General features: G+C 38.1%; 1 protein-coding gene across 1 annotated transcript in view; it reads right to left on the bottom strand.

The window, feature by feature from the left end:
* Positions 1 to 17,871, bottom strand: part of ICA1L (islet cell autoantigen 1,69kDa-like) — a 99,306-nt gene that overhangs the window by 10,081 nt on the left and 71,354 nt on the right. Inside the window, exons 12-14 of the mRNA XM_011974471.1 lie at positions 11,347 to 11,421; positions 3,465 to 3,722; positions 815 to 904 (exon numbers count right to left, since the gene is read on the bottom strand). Coding sequence (XP_011829861.1) covers positions 815 to 904; positions 3,465 to 3,722; positions 11,347 to 11,421 — 423 coding nt within the window. The remainder of the gene's footprint in view (positions 1 to 814; positions 905 to 3,464; positions 3,723 to 11,346; positions 11,422 to 17,871) is intronic.

Genomic DNA, 17,871 nt, shown 5'->3' with positions numbered 1-17,871 from the left:
CCGGCTACTTGAGAGGCTGAGGCAGGAGAATGGCTTGAACCCAGGAGGTGGAGGTTGCAGTGAGCCGAGATTGCACCACTGCACTCCAGCCTGAGTGACAGAGCAAGACACTGTCTCAATTAAAAAAAAAAAAAGAAAAAGAAAGATTAATATGGTAACCAACTTAAGTGCTTGAATGGATTCTTTGTCAATAGGCATCCTGTAATCAGAAAACATTTTGTATCCCTAATTTCATATCCATTACCAACAAACCTTAACACAAACTATAAAATATTACAGTACAAAATGTAGTATGCTTTGCCAAGCTCACAATTTCTTTCTTTTTTTCTTTTGGAGACAGTCTTGCTCTGTCACCAGGCTGGAGTGAGTGCAGTGGCACGATCTTGGCTCACTGCAACCTCCACCTCCCAGGTTAGAGCAATTCTCCTGCCTCAGCCTCCTGACTAGCTGGGACTACAGGCGTCCGCCACCACGCTTGGCTAATTTTTTTGTTGTATTTTAGTAGAGTTGGGGTTTTACCATGTTGCCCAGGCTGGTCTCCAACTCCTAACCTCGGGCAGTCTGCCTGCCTCGCCCTCCCAAAGTCCAGGATTACAGGCATGAGACACCGCACTTGACCCCAAGCTCACAATTTCTATTCAGTGCTTTTCACGGTGAGGGATAGGCAGTATAGCTATCATTATAATAATAACTCATTATTCAACTTTTTCAGGACAGTGAGGTGAGAACAATATAAAGTGATCTTTTTCTAAATTTATCTGAATTCAACTGATTCTTAAAGCAATGATAAAGCATATATAAATAAATAACTTACATCTTGTTAATTTCTTTGGACTCTGTGAAGGCACTGGCTGGTTATCAGTGTGTGAAAGACGAAGCTCTGATTCCTCTTGGGAGACCCAGCCTGGGATAAAAGAAGTAAAAATTGTCCATTGTTAATCAAATAGGAAGTAGCATCAGAAAAACAAGAAAAAGTAAAAATATCTAAGTCCTCCAGTCTCTGTACCTGGGTAAGATTCTATAGTGTAAGAGGTATAAAATACTGAAAACTTATCTATAGTCATATATTTTCATCATCTTAGTTTCAGATAGAGTTGGATCCAACTTCCTTATATTTTTCAAAGTGGTTTTGAAATAAACATGTGGAGTGTTTAAAAAATAATTGAAATGCAAAAGGTATAGGAAGAAGTTCTTAAGAGTCAAGAAGGGAGGAATAGGCCTGATAATTGGAATGCTGAAACCTATAAATATGCTCATACCCTTGGACTCATTGATCCCATTTCTAGCAATTTTTCTTACGGAAATAATTTAGCTGAAGGAAAAAGTGCATGCATGACTTTTTTTTGCAGCATTATCTGTAATAATGAACAAGTAGAAACAATAAGGAATCAGGTAGATTATGTTATATAAAATGACAGTACTTTGTAATTAAAACTTGTCATTATGAATACTCTGTGGGAATGTGGAGAAATGTTTGGTACAACATGAAAAACCATTTATGCTATGATTAAGGCACAGCACTAGAAAGGAATTTAGATTATCCTGCCTAATCCCTTCCTTGTATAGAAAAGATCATCTGAGGCCCACTGTAGATAGGGTTCCTCAAACACAGATCTTTTAACTCCCAGGGAAGCTCCCTTTCCTGGTCTGCACCACAGGAGAGACAGAAGTAGATATTTAGGAAAGACTGGTAAAGTAGAGTTCTGCACAAAGAGGCAGGGGCAGATTTTGGTCCTGTCTTAACTATTTAAATTGTCTGACGACCTTTAGCAAGTTACTCAAATACTGTGGGTTTCAACTGTTCAGCTATTAAATTGGAATATCCTGTCTGCCTGCAGGTAGGGGCTCAGAGCACATATTTTGAATAGTGAAAAAATACTGTTGAGGATTGCATTGCCAGAAACTAAAAGTTCAGTGCTGCTAGAGACGTGGCAAGTTATGGAGGAGGAGGGAGGAGTTGATAGTGGAGAGTGAAATCAGTTTGTAAATCTTTATAGCTACTGGGCCGTTGATATGCCATACAAGAATAAATATTTTTAAAGATTTTACTGTAGCAAAAACACCTGAATTATCCCAGATAGAGTACCTTGTTATCAAATAATATTGTCTATTCTTATTTATATTTATTTTTATAAATAGAATATAAGTAATATAAATATTCTGTTTATATTATATATTATTCTATTCAATTAATTCTTACTGAGTGATTATTTAACTAACATTTAGTTTATTAATTGAGCCAACTGCATGCTGCTGTCATATAAAGTACAAAGATGACTCACTCTGCATATCATGCCCTTGGGATGCCTGTAGATAAAGCATGTACCTCAGTATTTAATACAAAGTACAATGCATTAAGACACTGTCAAGTGCCGTGAGGAGTCCCCACATCCAGGGGTTAAAATCTAGGATGTGAGAGACTGGGATATAAAACAAAATAAAGTAGGATTAGAACCATGAAAATAGATAAACACCATAGGAGGAGGGAGAAACCATTTCCATTTGGCAGTACTGAGGAAGACTTCAAGGACTGACAATCATGGAGAAAACACTGGATTGGAATCTAATACTTAGGCCCATGTCCAGGCTCCATTACTGAACATCAGAAGCAGAAGAAGCAACACGAGCACAGATAGATGCATCAGAGGGCTGTAGAGCACTCAGTGTGATTATAGAAAACGGCAAGTATTCTTCCTTCACTTCAATAGGAGATAGGAGATATGGATGGAAATGCGACATAGGCAGGTTTTATCCCTAGAAACCATGGTGTTTCATTTTTAAAAATGTAAGCTGGGTGCTGACATCAGAATCTGCTGCTTGGAGAGAGAACTCCACGGAAGTGTAGAAGATGAATTGGGGGTTGGAGACCTGTTAGTAACTCTTGCAATAACCTGTGAAACCAAATGAGACTCTAAATGGCTCTGATGTTGAGGCAGAGAGGAGTGGGAAATTTGAGACAGGTTTCAGAAACAGAACTGACAGGATTTGGTAACCAATATGGATATGGGAAGCAAAGTGACCCCTAAGGTGCAGGGTTGGACACAGGATGGTGGACTCTTTTTCCTGCTGCCTTGCCCAGAAAGGGAACCAGCCTCCAGAGCTGTTCCTTTTTCTCTTGTCAACTCCAAACTCAGCAAGTTTTGCTTGATGGAAGAAACAGTATTGACTGCCCTAGGGAGAAGTAATTAGCAGGTCAAGTGTTTTAAACCAGACGCCTGGAAAAATCAGTGAAGAAAACTTGGGGTCTGGTGAAGGTGGCAGGGAAGCAGCCCTTGTTTCAGTCTTGTTGACAGATTCCTGAGGTGACTAATATTTTTCCAGTTGATTGGTGGACTGCAGATTTTATCTAGTAGAGCTGACGTTAAAATCAATCTCCTTGTTGATTCTAGCATCAATAAGCACACCATTTTACTTCACAAAGATAAAGTAAAGCACATATGTCCAAATGTTTCATAGACACTTACTGTTGAATGCTCCAGCCGCATGAAAGCCAAGGTCAAAAAGTTGTGAAGGAAGGAATCGAGAAGAATGAGCGAGGGGCTCAGACCCCATGGAAGGCTCCTGGGATGTGAGACTGGCACTAGGGCTCCCAAAGGCAGTCTGGCATTCTTGGGTAAATTCACTAGTACTTGAAGAACCAGAACTTAGGAGGCTGTTCAGAAATGAGAATTCCTTCTCAAAATCTTCTCCTTCCAATGAATCTACAGGTAGATCTTTTGCAACTATTGAGTGTAAATAAAAACAGAAAGGTTTTTTTTGATTTTAGGAAATGAGAATAAGACATAGGACAAATCAAATTTGTTTCATTGTTTTCATACTGTATTAACAGTTTTAAACAAACAACTAAAGTGACTGCAAGTTTATGTGAAAATGATTTCTAATTAGGCAGGATTTAGGTCAAAATGGCCACATTTCACAATGAAGATATAACTTATGAAGAGCTATATATGAAATAATTAAGCTACCATCTAAGTCAGAAACCAAAGGAGATGCAAAAAGGCATAGAAACAAATTAGTAATATGACACTTTAATATACCAGTCTGACTAAAAAACACGCCAAGAGGACAACAGATAAAAAGGATCAAAAGAGCATAATCAATAATGTAGTTATTTTGGATAACACAAACCCCGGTAATAGAAACATTCTTCTTAACCACACATTGAAAATGCACAAAAGTTGATTATACTAAGGCACAAACACACAAAAAATTGTATTCTTAAAGTAGGAACATTACAAACAACATGCTCTGATCATAATGCAATAAAAAGACAATTCTACAATGAAACTATAAAAACAGAAAGGTCCTTCCACCTGTAAATCTTAAAACCTTCTACCAAACAATGTTGAAATAATGAGAAACATCATTATTTCGGAAAAATAATGATGAAGGAAATATTTTATATCATAATTCATGGTGTTAAGTAAAATGTATAGACCATTGGTTTGGACTGAGCTCTTGTACTAGACCCAACAGACCAAACCAAAATGGAGTCACTCATGCTAAAGTTCTACATCACCAAACCAAACAAAGTTATCTGGCCTTTCAAGAAATTAAGAGAGAGACACCACAGCCAAGTCCCCAAGCAGGCCAGTCCTAGCTGGCATGATAAGGAAATCCCCTCTGCTTTAACCCTTACAAGAAAAGTAACTGCAATGATCAATCTACTTTTTGTTTTCTGTTTCTGCTTTCCCTGGTCCTTTTCTGTCTATAAAACCAACCTCCTCAGAACACCCATTCCATGTTATAGAATGGGGTAATGCCTGATTCTAGAATTGCAAATAAAAGCCAATTAAGGTCTTTAAATCTGCTGTAATTTTACCTTTTGACAACAGAATAGTTAAATGGCATGAACAAAGGCAAAATCATATCCCTTAAACATTTTTATAAATAAAAATGAAAGGAAGGGGTGTCACAGACCTGCACCCCAGCATAATTGGTGAAAGTTATTTTTCAAAACAAAGAAGCATTTAAAGTCTCTGGAAATAGTCCCAAGGATATGCAGCAAATGAGGAAATATTTACTTAAGATTAAGTCTACAATAATTTAGGAAAAGTGGCAAGAGTTTGTGGTATTTGAACTGAGAACCAGTCCCATCTTCCCAATTTCCAACTTAGCAAAATGGAGATTCCACTCCAGTCTGGTGCAGCCAGAACACAGGGCTCCTTCTCTCTCCAGCTGTCAGTCAAGGACTAGCTTCCCAGGAGGAGTAAGATGCCAGCATTTCACATCCTGTCCCCAGTTACCTGTTGCTGAGGCTAAATCCTAGGTGAGTGCAGTCAATAGATGATAGAGGCTCCCATCTCCTCCCCAGATCCTTCATGGGTTGGGAAGTCTGAGTTTGGTGTAGTGTGCTGAGAACATAGGGCCCCTGATCACTTGACCCTGCTAGTAAAGTGGTGGTTTCATGAAGAAAGAGGCAAGCTAAGAAGACCTAAGGCTACCATCACTCTCCTCACCTAGCACTCGGCTCCTAGAGCAAGGATGACACCCAGGAAGAAGTATGCCATTGTCCCCACTCCCGGCTCAAGCTCTGACTCAGAGATTTTCCTTGCAGGGGGTGAGGGAGAACCATAAAACTGATAGTTCCTAATCCCTTTCCAAAGGCACTGACTTCATTTGTAACAGAGTGTAGAGAAATTCAACCCTAAGGATGCTCTCAAAACAGTGGAGGTTTTAGTAACAGGCAACTGGGAGAAGACTTACAGTGTATGAGTCTCAACATGTAGGCTAAACTGTAGGCCAGCTACTTTGCCTGAAGGAACCAGGGAAAAAGCCAGCTGGGGTCACCACAAATTTCAGTGACCTTAAGAACTATTTCTTTAAATGAGTCCAAATTTGATTGGTTTATTGTGTGGAACAATTTATGCTCCAGGGACTGTTGAAATCAACAGAGCAATCAGCAAGAAGAAAAAATGATATCTTGGACTTATAAAGAATTTTGTGCTTCCAAAGGCAAAATTGAGAAAATAAAAAGACTATAAAATATAAAAGACTGGGATAAAATATTTACAAGTCATATATCTGATAAAGGACTTTATAAAAAATATATAAACTCTTACAACTTAATAAGATAAGCAACCCAATTAAATAATGGGCAATAGATTGGAATAGATTTGTCAGTAAGGAAGATATACGAATGGCCAATAGCACATGAAAAGAGTCTCAACACCATCAGTCACTGGAGAAATGCAAGTCAAAGCTACAAATTAAAAGCACCAGAATAGCCAGGCACTGTGGCTCACACCTGTAATCCCAACACTTTGGGAGACTGAGGCAGGTGGATCTCAGGAGTTCGAGACCAGCCTGGCCAACATGGCAAGACCCTGTCTCTACTAAAAATACAAAATTAGCTAGGCGTGGTGGCGAATGCCTGTAATCCCAGCTACTCAGGAGGCAAGGTTGGAGAATCGCTTGAACCCGGGAGGCGGAGGTTGCAGTGAGCTGAGATTGCACCATTGCACTCGAGCCTGGGCAACAAGAGCAAAACTCCGTCTCAAAAAAAAAAAAGCACTAGAATAACTATTATTTAAAATATACCGGGCATGGTGGCTCATGTCTGTAATCCCAGCACTTTGGGAGGCCAAGGCAGGTGGATCACTTGAGGCCAGGAGTTCAAGACCAGCCTGGCCAACATGGTGAAACCCCATCTCTACTAAAAATACAAAAATTAGCTGGGTGTGGTGGCACATGCCTGTAATCCCAGCTACTCAGGAGGCTGAGGCAGGAGAATCACTTGAACCCAGGAGGTGGAGATGGCAGTGAGCTGAGATCGTGCCACTGCACTCTAGCCTGGGTGACAGAGCGAGTGACAAAGCGAGACTCCGTCTTAAAAAATAAAATAAAATATAGACAATACCAAATGTTGGCAAAGATGTGGAGAAACTAGAACCCTCACACTTTGCTGGTGGAAATAAAATGGTGCAATTATTTTGAAAAAAGTTTGGCCATTCCTTAAGAAGTTAAATTCACCATGTAACCTAGCAGTTCCACTCCTGGGAATCTAACCAAGGAAAATGACAATGTATGCCCACACCAAGAGAAGTACATGAATGTTCAGTAGTCATAGTAGTAGTATAATAGCCAAAAATTATAAACAATCCAAATATCCATCAACTGGTAAATAAGTAAACATAAGATGGTATATATCCATACAATGGAATACTATTGCTTAATAAAAAGTAATAAACTGGCCGGGGGCAGTGGCTCACACCTGTAATCCCAGCACTTCATGAGGCCGAGGTGGGCGGATCACAAGGTCAGGCCATCCTGGCTAACACAGTGAAACCCTGTCTCTACTAAAAATACAAAACAAATTAGCCGGGTGTGGTGACATGCACCTGTAGTCCCAGCTACTGGGGAGGCTGAGGCAGGAGAATCGCTTGAACCCGGGAGGCAGGTTGCAGTGTGCCAAGATCGTGCCACTGCACTCCAGCCTGGGCGACAGAGTGACACTCGGTCTCAAAAAATAATAATAATAAACTACTGATACATACCACAACATGGATGACTCTAAAAACCATTAATTGGAAGATGCCAGAAATAAAGGACTAACCTTTTGTATGGCTTCATTTATATGAAATGTCCAGAAAAGGCAAATTTATAGAGAGAAAAACAGATTACTAATTACCTACGGCTTGGAGTGAATCAGGGATTAATTTAAAACAAGCGTGAGAGAATTTTGGGGGTAATGGAAACATTCTAATATCTAATTGTGGTAATGGTTGCATAATCTAAATTTTCTAAAAATTATGAACTGTTAGAATGGGTGAAATTTATGGTATTTAAATTATACCTGAATAAAGCTGTTAAACATAAAAAGAAATTTTGTACAACGCTATCTCAAATAAATTTAGAAGTCTAGACAAAATGAATAATTTATTAGAAGAATATAATTTACTAAAATCAATCCCAGTACAGACTAAAAGCTTAAACGGACTGATTTCTATAGAGAGATACAAAAAACACACAACTACAAGAAAGCACTAGACCTAGATGTTTTCATAGGTTAAGAAATGAATAAGAGGCCGGGCACAGTGGCTCACACTTAGCAAATCGCAGCACTTTGGGAGGCTGAAGTGGGCGGATCACCTGAGGTCAGGAGTTCAAGACCAGCTTGGCCAACATGGCGAAACCCCATCTCTATTAAAAAAAAAAAAAAATATATATATATATATATATATATACACACACACACACACACACATATATACACACACAAAAATTAGCCAGGTGTGGTGGTGGGTGCCTGTAATCCCAGCTACTCAGGAGGCTGAGCCAGGGAGAACTGCTTGAACCTGGGAGGTGGAGGTTCCAGTGAGCAGAGATCATGTCACTGCACTCCAGCCTGGGTGACAGAGAGACTCCATCTCAACAACAACAACAAAAGAATGCAAAAAGAGCCAGGCGTGGCAGCTCATGCCTGTAATCCCAGCACTTTGGGAGTCCTAGGCAGGTGGAGCACCTGAAGTCAGGAGTTCAAGACCAGCCTGATCAACATGGTGAAACCCCATCTCTACTAAAAATACAAAACTAGCCAGGCATGGTGGCATGCACCTGTAATCCCAGCTATTGGGGAGGCTGAGGCAGGAGAATTGCTTGAACCTGAGAGGCAGAGGTTGCAGTGAGCCAAGAACGTGCCACTGCACTCCAGCCTAGGTGAGAAGAGTGAAACTCCATCTCAAAAAAAAAGAAAAAAAAAAAAGAATGCAAAGAGAGTAGTAAAATGTTAGCAAGCAGACTAGTATAAAATGACAAAGCTGGACTTACAACTGGAATGCAAACATGATATAATATCACGAAACTTATTATTATAGTTCATCATATTAATATATTTAAGAAGAAAAAGCAAATATTTCCTGGCATAGATACTGAAAAAGCTGCCAACAAAATTCAACAACTATTAGCTGGGTGTGGCGGTATGCACCTGTAATCCCAGCTACTTGGGAGGCTGAAGCATGAGAATCGCTTGAACCCAGGAGGCAGAGGTTGCAGTGAGCCAAGATCACACCACTGCACTCCTGCCTGGGTGACAGAGTGAGACTCCATCTCAAAAAAAAAAAAAAAAAATCAACAACCATTCCTAATAAAAATTCTTAAGAAAGTAAGTATGGATGGATGCTTCTTTAACATTATGAAATATATCTGTGTCCAAAGCCAGCATCTTAGTTAATTCAGAAATATAGGCATTTCCACTAAAGTCAGGAAATGTTCACTACTAGTTAACATTGTTCTAAAGGTAGTAGCCAATGTAATTAAACAGGAGAAATCTATGAGTTGGTAAGGAGAAAAAACAAGACAATCTCTATTTTCAGATGACATGACTCAAATAACAAAAGAATTCAGCTGTATGCCAGGATATAAAACTAACATGCAAAAGTGAATAGCATTCATATATACAAAATAACTAATGAAAATATATAATGGAAAAGAAAACCCCATTTACAATAGCAACCAGAAAGATAAAATACATAGAAATAAACTTAACAGGAAATATTCAAAACCTGTATGAAAAAAAAGTCTGAAAGATATACCAGTAAACTTTAACAAATGGAAGGATGTCCCTTGTTTTTCATGAGGATGTCTCAAGATGATCAGCCTGTCAGTTTTCACATTTAATGTGATTACAATAAAGTATCGAGCTTTTTAATAAAGCCCCACAATTTTATATTCAAATTGAAAAAATAAACATGCAAAAATAGCTAAGAAAATAATAATAATAATAAAAAAAGGAGGGGGGCTTCTAGCCTTACCAGATACTAAAACTAGAAGAAAGTTTCTGTAATTAAAACTATGTGGGCCAGGCACGATGGCTCACTCCTGTAATCCAGAGGCAGGCGGATCACCTGAGGTCAGGAATTCAAGACCAGCCTGACCAACATGGAGAAGCCTTGCCTCTACTAAAAATACAAAATTAGCCGGGCGTGGTGGCACAAGCCTGTAATCCCAGTTACTTGGGAGGCTGAGGCAGGAGAATCGCTTGAACCTGGGAGGCAGAGGTTGCAGTGAGCCAAGATTGCACCATTGCACTCCAGCCTGGGCAACGAGGGCAAAACTCCATCTCAAAAAAAAAAAAAAACTTGTGGCACTGGTGCATGCACACACCATTTGAAATATAAAGTAAGTCTAGAAATACATCCAAGTGGAAATAGAAATATAGTATATGACAAGATGTTATCTCAATACTAGGACAAAGATGGCATTTAAAAAAATTACATAAAGGGCAGGGCGTGGTGGCTCTCATCTGTAATTCTAGCACTTTGGGAGGCTGAGGTGGGCAGATCACTTGAGGCCAGGAATTTGAGACCAGCCTGTCCAACATGACGAAACCCCATCTCTACTAAAAATACAAAAAATTAGCTGGGCGTGGTGGCACATGCCTGTAATCCTAGCTATTTGGGAGGCTTAGGCACAAGAATTGCTTGAACCCAGGAGGCAGAGGTTGCAGTGAGTGAAGATCATGCAGCCTGGATGTCAGAGCAAGGCTGTTTAAAAAAAAAAAAATTGTATAAAGGATAGCATTTGGGCGGGGGGAGGGGGGGAAGGTAACATTTGATCTATTGCTAACACTGTACACATGAATTAACTTCAAATGAATTCAAGATCCAAATGTAAAAAATAATACTACATAAATACCAGAAGAAAGCATAAGAGAATTCTTCTATACTCTGGGTTTAGGGAAAGCTTCCTGACTATGACTAAAGTCCAGATCCAATAAAAGAAAAGATTAACCAATTGGACTGTATTTAAAGCTTAAAAAATTTTTTTTAACTTAAAAAAATTAAAGAAACAAAGTCACAAGACAAATGACAAACTAGGAGAAAATGTTTACAACCTAATTGCTTGAGAAAGATATTCAAGGTAGTTATTTAATGCTTAGGAAGTACCTTAAAGTTGATTTAGTCTTGATCCTCATTTTACAGATAAGGAAACCCGATGTTGGGGGCATACTTTTGTTTCTTAAATAGTGATTTTAATGTATTTAATGTTGAACGACATTTACTATTTTGCTAGTATCTAATGACACTAGATATACAAACAATTGTATTCATTCATTCAACAAATATTTACTGAGTGCTTATACTGCTGGTGGCTGAGATACGTGAGACAGAAAAGCAGACACAGCCCTAGCTGTCCTGGTTATACGGATACATTCTGATAGGGCCCAAACATACAAAACAAATAATTATTTAATTTCCATTGTGATGTGCTACAAAGTAGAAGCACATAATTGCATTCTTATATAGAGACCGAGACAGTTTCTAATGTTAAGGAAATAAATGTTAAATAAAAATTGAAGAATTTTAAAGAATCATTCATATGTAGAGTGAAATGATTATTTCTTACCATTTTCAGAGTTAGAAAACTGAGGTGCTCCAAATTCTCTCATTTGAGAATGTGTTTCCTTGTGATCTTTGTTTGCTAAATTAAAAGCACACAAAAGAGAATTTGAACAAGAAGAAATTCAGCAAGCTTATTTACTGTAATATTTTATCATTAGGTCAAGTGTTCAATTGACCAAATCAGAATCTAAAACATACAAAAGGGAAACATAAAAATTTAAATAATCTTATATATAAAAATCACATTTGTGTGTGTGTATGTGTGTGTGTGTGTGTGTGTGTATATATGTGTATATAAAAATAATACCAGAGGTATTCAGGTTCTCTATTAAGTGTCTGTCCCCTTGAAATGTAAGTTTTCACGTTCCAAAGCCTATTCCTTCCTTGTGGAGCTGTTCTTATTCTATACTCTCTGATAGGTCATTTTATATTTGTTCTGCCTGATCTCCATGCCTTGACACTCTGACACAATGGATGTTCATTTTACATTGAATGAATGAATGTGGTCTACGATTTATTGTTTAATTGACAAAAGTATATAATTTATCACATACAACATGTTTTGATATATGTAATACATTGTGAAATGACTAAATTTAGCTAATTAACATTTGTATTACCTCACATACCATTTTTTGTGGTGAGAACACTGCTCTCTTAACAGTTTTTTGTTGTTGGTTTTTGAGACAGAGTCTTGCTCTGTCGCCCCAGGCTGGAGTGCAGTGGCACAATCTCGGCTCACTGCAATCTCCATTTCTGGGGTTCAAGTGATTCTCCTGCCTCAGCCTCCCAAATAGCTGGGATTACAGGCATGCGCCACCACACCTGGCTAATTTTTATATTTTCAGTAGAGATGGGGTTTTGCCATGTTGGCCAGACTGGTCTTGAACTCCTGACCTCAAGTGATCCTCTTGCCTCGGCCTCCCAAAATGCTGGGATTACAGGTGTGATCTACCATGCCTGGTCTCTCTTAACAATTTTCAAGAATATATTGTTATTAAATACAGTCACCAAGTTTTACAATAGATCTTTTGAACTTACTCCTCTTGTCTAGTTGAAATTTTGTATCTTTTGGCCATCTCCACAGTGCCCTCCCCACAAACTACCTACCACTCTACTCTCTGCTTCTATGAGTTCAGCTTTTTAGATTCCACAAGTAAGTGAGATCATGTGGTATTTGTCTTACTGTGTCTGCCTTATTTTATTTTGCATAATGTCCTCTGGGTTCATTCATTTAGTCACAAATGACAGGATTTCCTTCTTTTTGAAGGCTGAATAGTATTCCATTGTGTACACATGCCATAATTTTATCTATCTGTTCATCTGTTGATGAACACTCCATATCTTGGCTATTGTGATTAAGGATATGGTCTACTTTTTTTGAGAAAGGGTCATGCCCTGTTGCCCAGGATGGAGGGCAGTGGCGTGATCAGAGCTCACTACAGCCTCCAACTCCCAGGCTCGAGAGATCTTCCCACCTCAGTAGCTGGGACTCCTCCCAAGTAGCTGGGACTATAGGCGTGTGTCACCATGCCTGAATAATTTTTTAAAATTTTTTGTAGAAACAGGGTCTCACTATGTTACACAGGCTAGTTTTGAACTTCTGGGCTCAAGCAATCCTCCCACCTTGGCCTCCCAAAGTGCCAGGATAACAGGTGTGAGCCACTATGCCTGGACAAGGATATGGTTCACTGTTAACAATCTGTACATATTTGTGGGGCACATGTGAATTTTTGCTACGTGTATATAATGAGTAGTGGTCAAGTCAGGGTATTTAGTGTGTTTGTCATTTGAGTACAGTATATTTTTGTTAATAACCATACTCTGCTATCAAACCTTGATATATTCCTTCTATTTAACTGTTTGTATCTTTTAACTTACCTCTCTTCATCCTTCTCTCTGCCCCCACCACTCACCCTTTTCAGCCTCTGTTATCTATTTTTCTATTCTCTACCTGCATGTGACCAAAATTTTTAGCTCCCACATACAAGTGAGAATGTGTGATATCTGTCTTTTTGTGCCTGGCTTATTTCACTTAAGATAATGACCTCTAGTTCCATCCATGTTGCTGCAAATAATAGAATTTCATTCTTTTTATGGCTGAATAGTTTCCATTGTGTATATATACTTTTTCTTTATTCATTCATCCACTGATGGACACTTAGGGTTGATTCCATATCCTTGCTATCATGAATACTAATGCAATAATCGTGCAAGTGCAAGTATCACTTTGATATATTAATTTCTTTTCCTTTGGACAGATAACCACTAGTGGAATGCTGGATCAAATAATTCTATTTTTAATTTTCTGAGCAATCTCTATACTGTTTTTCATAGTGGCTATACTAGTTTACATTCCCACCAACAGTGTATAAGAGTTCTCTTTTCTCTGCATCCTCACCAGCATGTGTTATTGCTTGTCTTTTTAATAATAGCCATTCTGACTAGGGTAAGCTGATATCTCACTGTGGAACTGATTTACATTTCCCTGATGATTAGTGATGTTTAGCACTGTTTCATATACCTATTGACCATTGGTATGTCTTCTTTTGAGAAACATCTACTATTGATGTCCTTTGCCCACTTTTTAATGTTTATTTTTCTTGTTGAATTATTTGAGTTCCTCGTATATCCTGGATATTAGTCCCTTGCTGGAAGAACAGTTTGCAAATACTTTATCCCATTGAAGAGATTGTAGCTGCACTCTGTTGATATTTTGCTGTGCAGAAGATTTTTAGTTTAATTAAGTCCCTTTTGTCGATTTTTGGTTTTGTTCTTTGTGCTTTTGAGGTCTTAGTCATAAATTATTTGCCTAGAAAAACGTCCAGGAACATTTTCCTTAGGTTTTTCCCTCATATTTTAATAGCTTTGGGTCTTACATTTAAGTCCTTGATCCATTCTGAGTTGATTTTGTATATGGTGGGAGATAGGGTCCAGGTTCATTGTCCTATATGGGGCTATTAAGGATATGGTCTACTTTTAATTCAAAGGCTGCTTTATTTATTTTATTTTTTTTTAGACAGAGTCTCACTCTGTTGCCAAGCTGGAGTACAGTGGTGCGATCTAGGCTCACTGCAGTCTCCACCTCCCGGGTTCAAGTGATTCTACTGCCTCAGCCTCCCGAGTAGCAGGGATTACAGGTACGCACCACCACAGTCAGCTAAGTTTTTTTGTATTTTTAGTAGAGATGGGGTTTCACCATGTTGGCCAGGATGGTCTCGATCTCCTGACTCCGTAATCTGCCTGCCTTGGCCTCCCAAAGTGCTGGGATTACAGGTGTGAGCCACTGTGCCTGGCCTGCTACTTTATTCTTTTAAAAACTGGCCATAGCAATAAGTAGCATCTCCACATTTTTCACTTAAACTAGAGCTTTAGTAGTAATGATCTCACAGGAAAAGAAAGATCACCCACATGGCAAAAGATAGCATACTCTTTTGTGATCAAAACAGCACTGTCTTGTGTGTTTTTAAACGTTTTAAACATTTAAAAGGTCAAATATACAAACCAAAACCTCCATAGGCAAAACTCTACTAAAAAATTACTTCCAAGTTTTGAGCCTATATATCAAGACAAAAATAATTGTGCCCTATTGCAACAATGGGAGCCAGTTTTTGAGAGTCAGTTTTCTACATAATCCAGTTTGTATACATTGGATTTCATCTCTATGTCATTTATTTACTCAGTACAGACACACGTAGAGACAAAAAAAAGTATATGATTTTTACACTTTCTAACATCTTCAACTATTATTAGGGCCATTTAAAAAAATGAAACGTAAATTTCTTCTGCATACAAGGGTGGACAGTGTTGCTGTATGGAGAGCTTAAAGGATGTAATGCATCTAAGGACAAGAAAGTAATAGCTCTATTACACTATTATTAAAATTCTATGCTCAGTTTGGGATAGTATAAAAGAATATTGGAAAAGTAAAAAAAGGTAAAAGCAACCAAAGTAACTGAAAGGAAAACACATTTAAAAGGAAGATTTCAGTAAGTCAGGGTGATTTAACCTTAAGATAAGGAAGCTAAAGGATGAATTAGATTTTAAGTTCAGATACATAATATAAAAATGTTAGAAATGTACAGAAGATTTAAAATTTTTCAAATGGACTTTATCAGTAAAGATTTTAGTTGACTATAGGGGAAAAAATAGAGGAGAAAATCTAGGAATGGAAAAGAGATACCAGAGGTGGCTGGAGAAAGAAGTGAGAAGAAGAATCCTGGTTGTGGGGAAGAGAACAGGAACTGGTGACCAGAGGCAGAGTCACATCAGGGAAGGTTTCAGGCTACAGAAATAGAGTTTGGGGAATGGAGAGATGTGTTAAAGGATCTTTAAGGAAATGACTCTGGATAAGATGAAGGGTAACCTCTGTTCTCTCTCTTTCAATAATGATCTGCTTCACCTTACAGTGCTTTTGGTATGGATTCATGTAATTTGGTTTCATTTTATTTTAATGCTACAGATGGATGAAATTGGGATTAAGATAGGCAGATGAGTGAGAAAGGTCTAGCTTAAAGGCCTAGTTTTTTATTCCATTATATGAAACACCATTTGAGTGAATACCTCAGAGCATAAATGTTTGAGGGCATTTCTAATTACTTCCTCAGTAGAGGTCTTAAAGTAAAATTGCTCAAAGTCTGGGATGTTTACATTCTTCAGAAAATTTGTCCCATCCTTGCTAAATCTATAAAATACACTTTTTTCTCTGTTCTCCTGGCTTCTCTACATAAAATATAAGTTTAATGCATTGCTGGACTTGTTAGAAGTAAACAACAACAAAAATGTAAGCTGAAACCAGAGCCAGAAAAGAGAAGCAGCAAGCAAAGAAGAAAGGCAGGTATGCTGTGGGCAATGCCTGTGCTGACACTGCCATACAAGGCCCTTGGCAAACACAAGGAAACTGAGCCGAGCCCACAATTCCTACATTAAAATAAAGGCTCTGGAAGAGGGTTAAAGTGAGTATTAACCTTTAACCCTCTTGTGAGGCTGTGAGTATTCCTTGACTCTGGAAAGCAGATAATTTTCTTTAGCAAAAAATTATCTAGGCCTCTAGGAGTCCCACAGATTAAGAGCAAACAAATATTGGCTGGTATTCACAAATCACTAAAGAAACAAGCTACCACAAGAACGCTGGGGTAAACCAAAATAATAGATTTAGACCCCCCCAAGGACTTCAAATATTTGTATTTTTGGATATGGATGTGAGTCAAAAAATGAGAAAGAATGAGGCACTATAAAAATTAGACAAATTTATAAAACAACAAATAGAACTTTTATAAATAAAAAGTATACTTGTTTAGGGAATGAATCCTCGGTGTATACATTAAACAGTAGATTAGATGCAAGAGGAGACAATTAGTGAGAAACAGATCTAAAGTACTTACCTAGAATGTACTGTAGAGGGAAAGGGGGATGAAAACATGAAAGAGAAGTTAAAATATATGAGGAATTAATGAAAAGGTCCACCATAAGCTTATTAGAGTTATGGAAGCGGAAAATAGAGAAAATGAGGAGAGAGAATATTTTTAAAGATAACAGTTGAGTCATGCATATTTTATCACAGTAAAAAAAATAATGGTTGAGCAGTTTCCAGAACTAGTAAAAGACACAAAGAAATACAATTTATACCAGCAAAAATTAAAAAATTAAAATTGCACATTTAGATACACTGTACTGAAAGAACACATCCTAAAAGCAGCCGGATACAGAAGTTGAATTAGAGCAAGACTCTGTCTCAAAAAAAGAAAAAAAAGTATCTAAACTAAAGGAGGTAGTCAAGGAGAAGGGAAAATGAACTCACAATGAAGATCTGAAATATAGAAAGAGTAAGACAGGAAAAATATTGGTAAATCTCAGTATTTCTTTATAAAACAAGAATGATGTTCTAATTTGTAGAAAATTAGAAAAATCAGAAATGGAAATAAAATGGATAACTTTCAAATTAGTAAATGGCGGGGGTGGGGGAAGATAAAGAAAACTTTTAAAGCAAATGAAAAAAAAACCTCAAATAGTTCAAAATGAATCAAAACAGGAGACAAAATAATGGGATTGGAAGGACAAAACAAATGGAAAACAGAAAATACAGGTCCAAATATAGTGACAATAAACATAAATGGACTAAACTCGCCAGTTAAAAGAATGACAAGGTGACATACTGGGCTTTTAAAAAAAATCCAACTAAACCTTGTTTATGAGACATATCTCAGTTAGAAGGAGGGCTAAGCATGGTGGCTCACACCTGTAGTCCCAGCACTTTGGAAGTCCGAAGTAGGCAGATCACCTGAGATCAGGAGTTCAAGACCAGCCTGGCCAACATGGCGAAACCCCATCACTACTAAAAACACAAAAATTAGCTGGGTGTGGTGATGACTGCCTGTAATCCCAGCTACTCAGGAGGCCGAAGCAGGAGAATCACTTGAACCCCAGAGGCAGAGGTTGCAGTGAGCTGAGATTGCGCCACTGCACTCTAGCCTGGGCAACAGAGCAAGACACCATCTCAAAAAAAAAAAAGGAAAAAAAAAAAAAAAAA

The sequence above is a fragment of the Mandrillus leucophaeus genome, unplaced genomic scaffold, assembly GCF_000951045.1.
Source record: "Mandrillus leucophaeus isolate KB7577 unplaced genomic scaffold, Mleu.le_1.0 Scaffold146, whole genome shotgun sequence".
Classification (NCBI taxonomy): domain Eukaryota; kingdom Metazoa; phylum Chordata; class Mammalia; order Primates; family Cercopithecidae; genus Mandrillus; species Mandrillus leucophaeus.
Note: the sequence above shows the minus strand (reverse complement) of the source record. Positions and strands in the feature narration are given on the sequence as shown.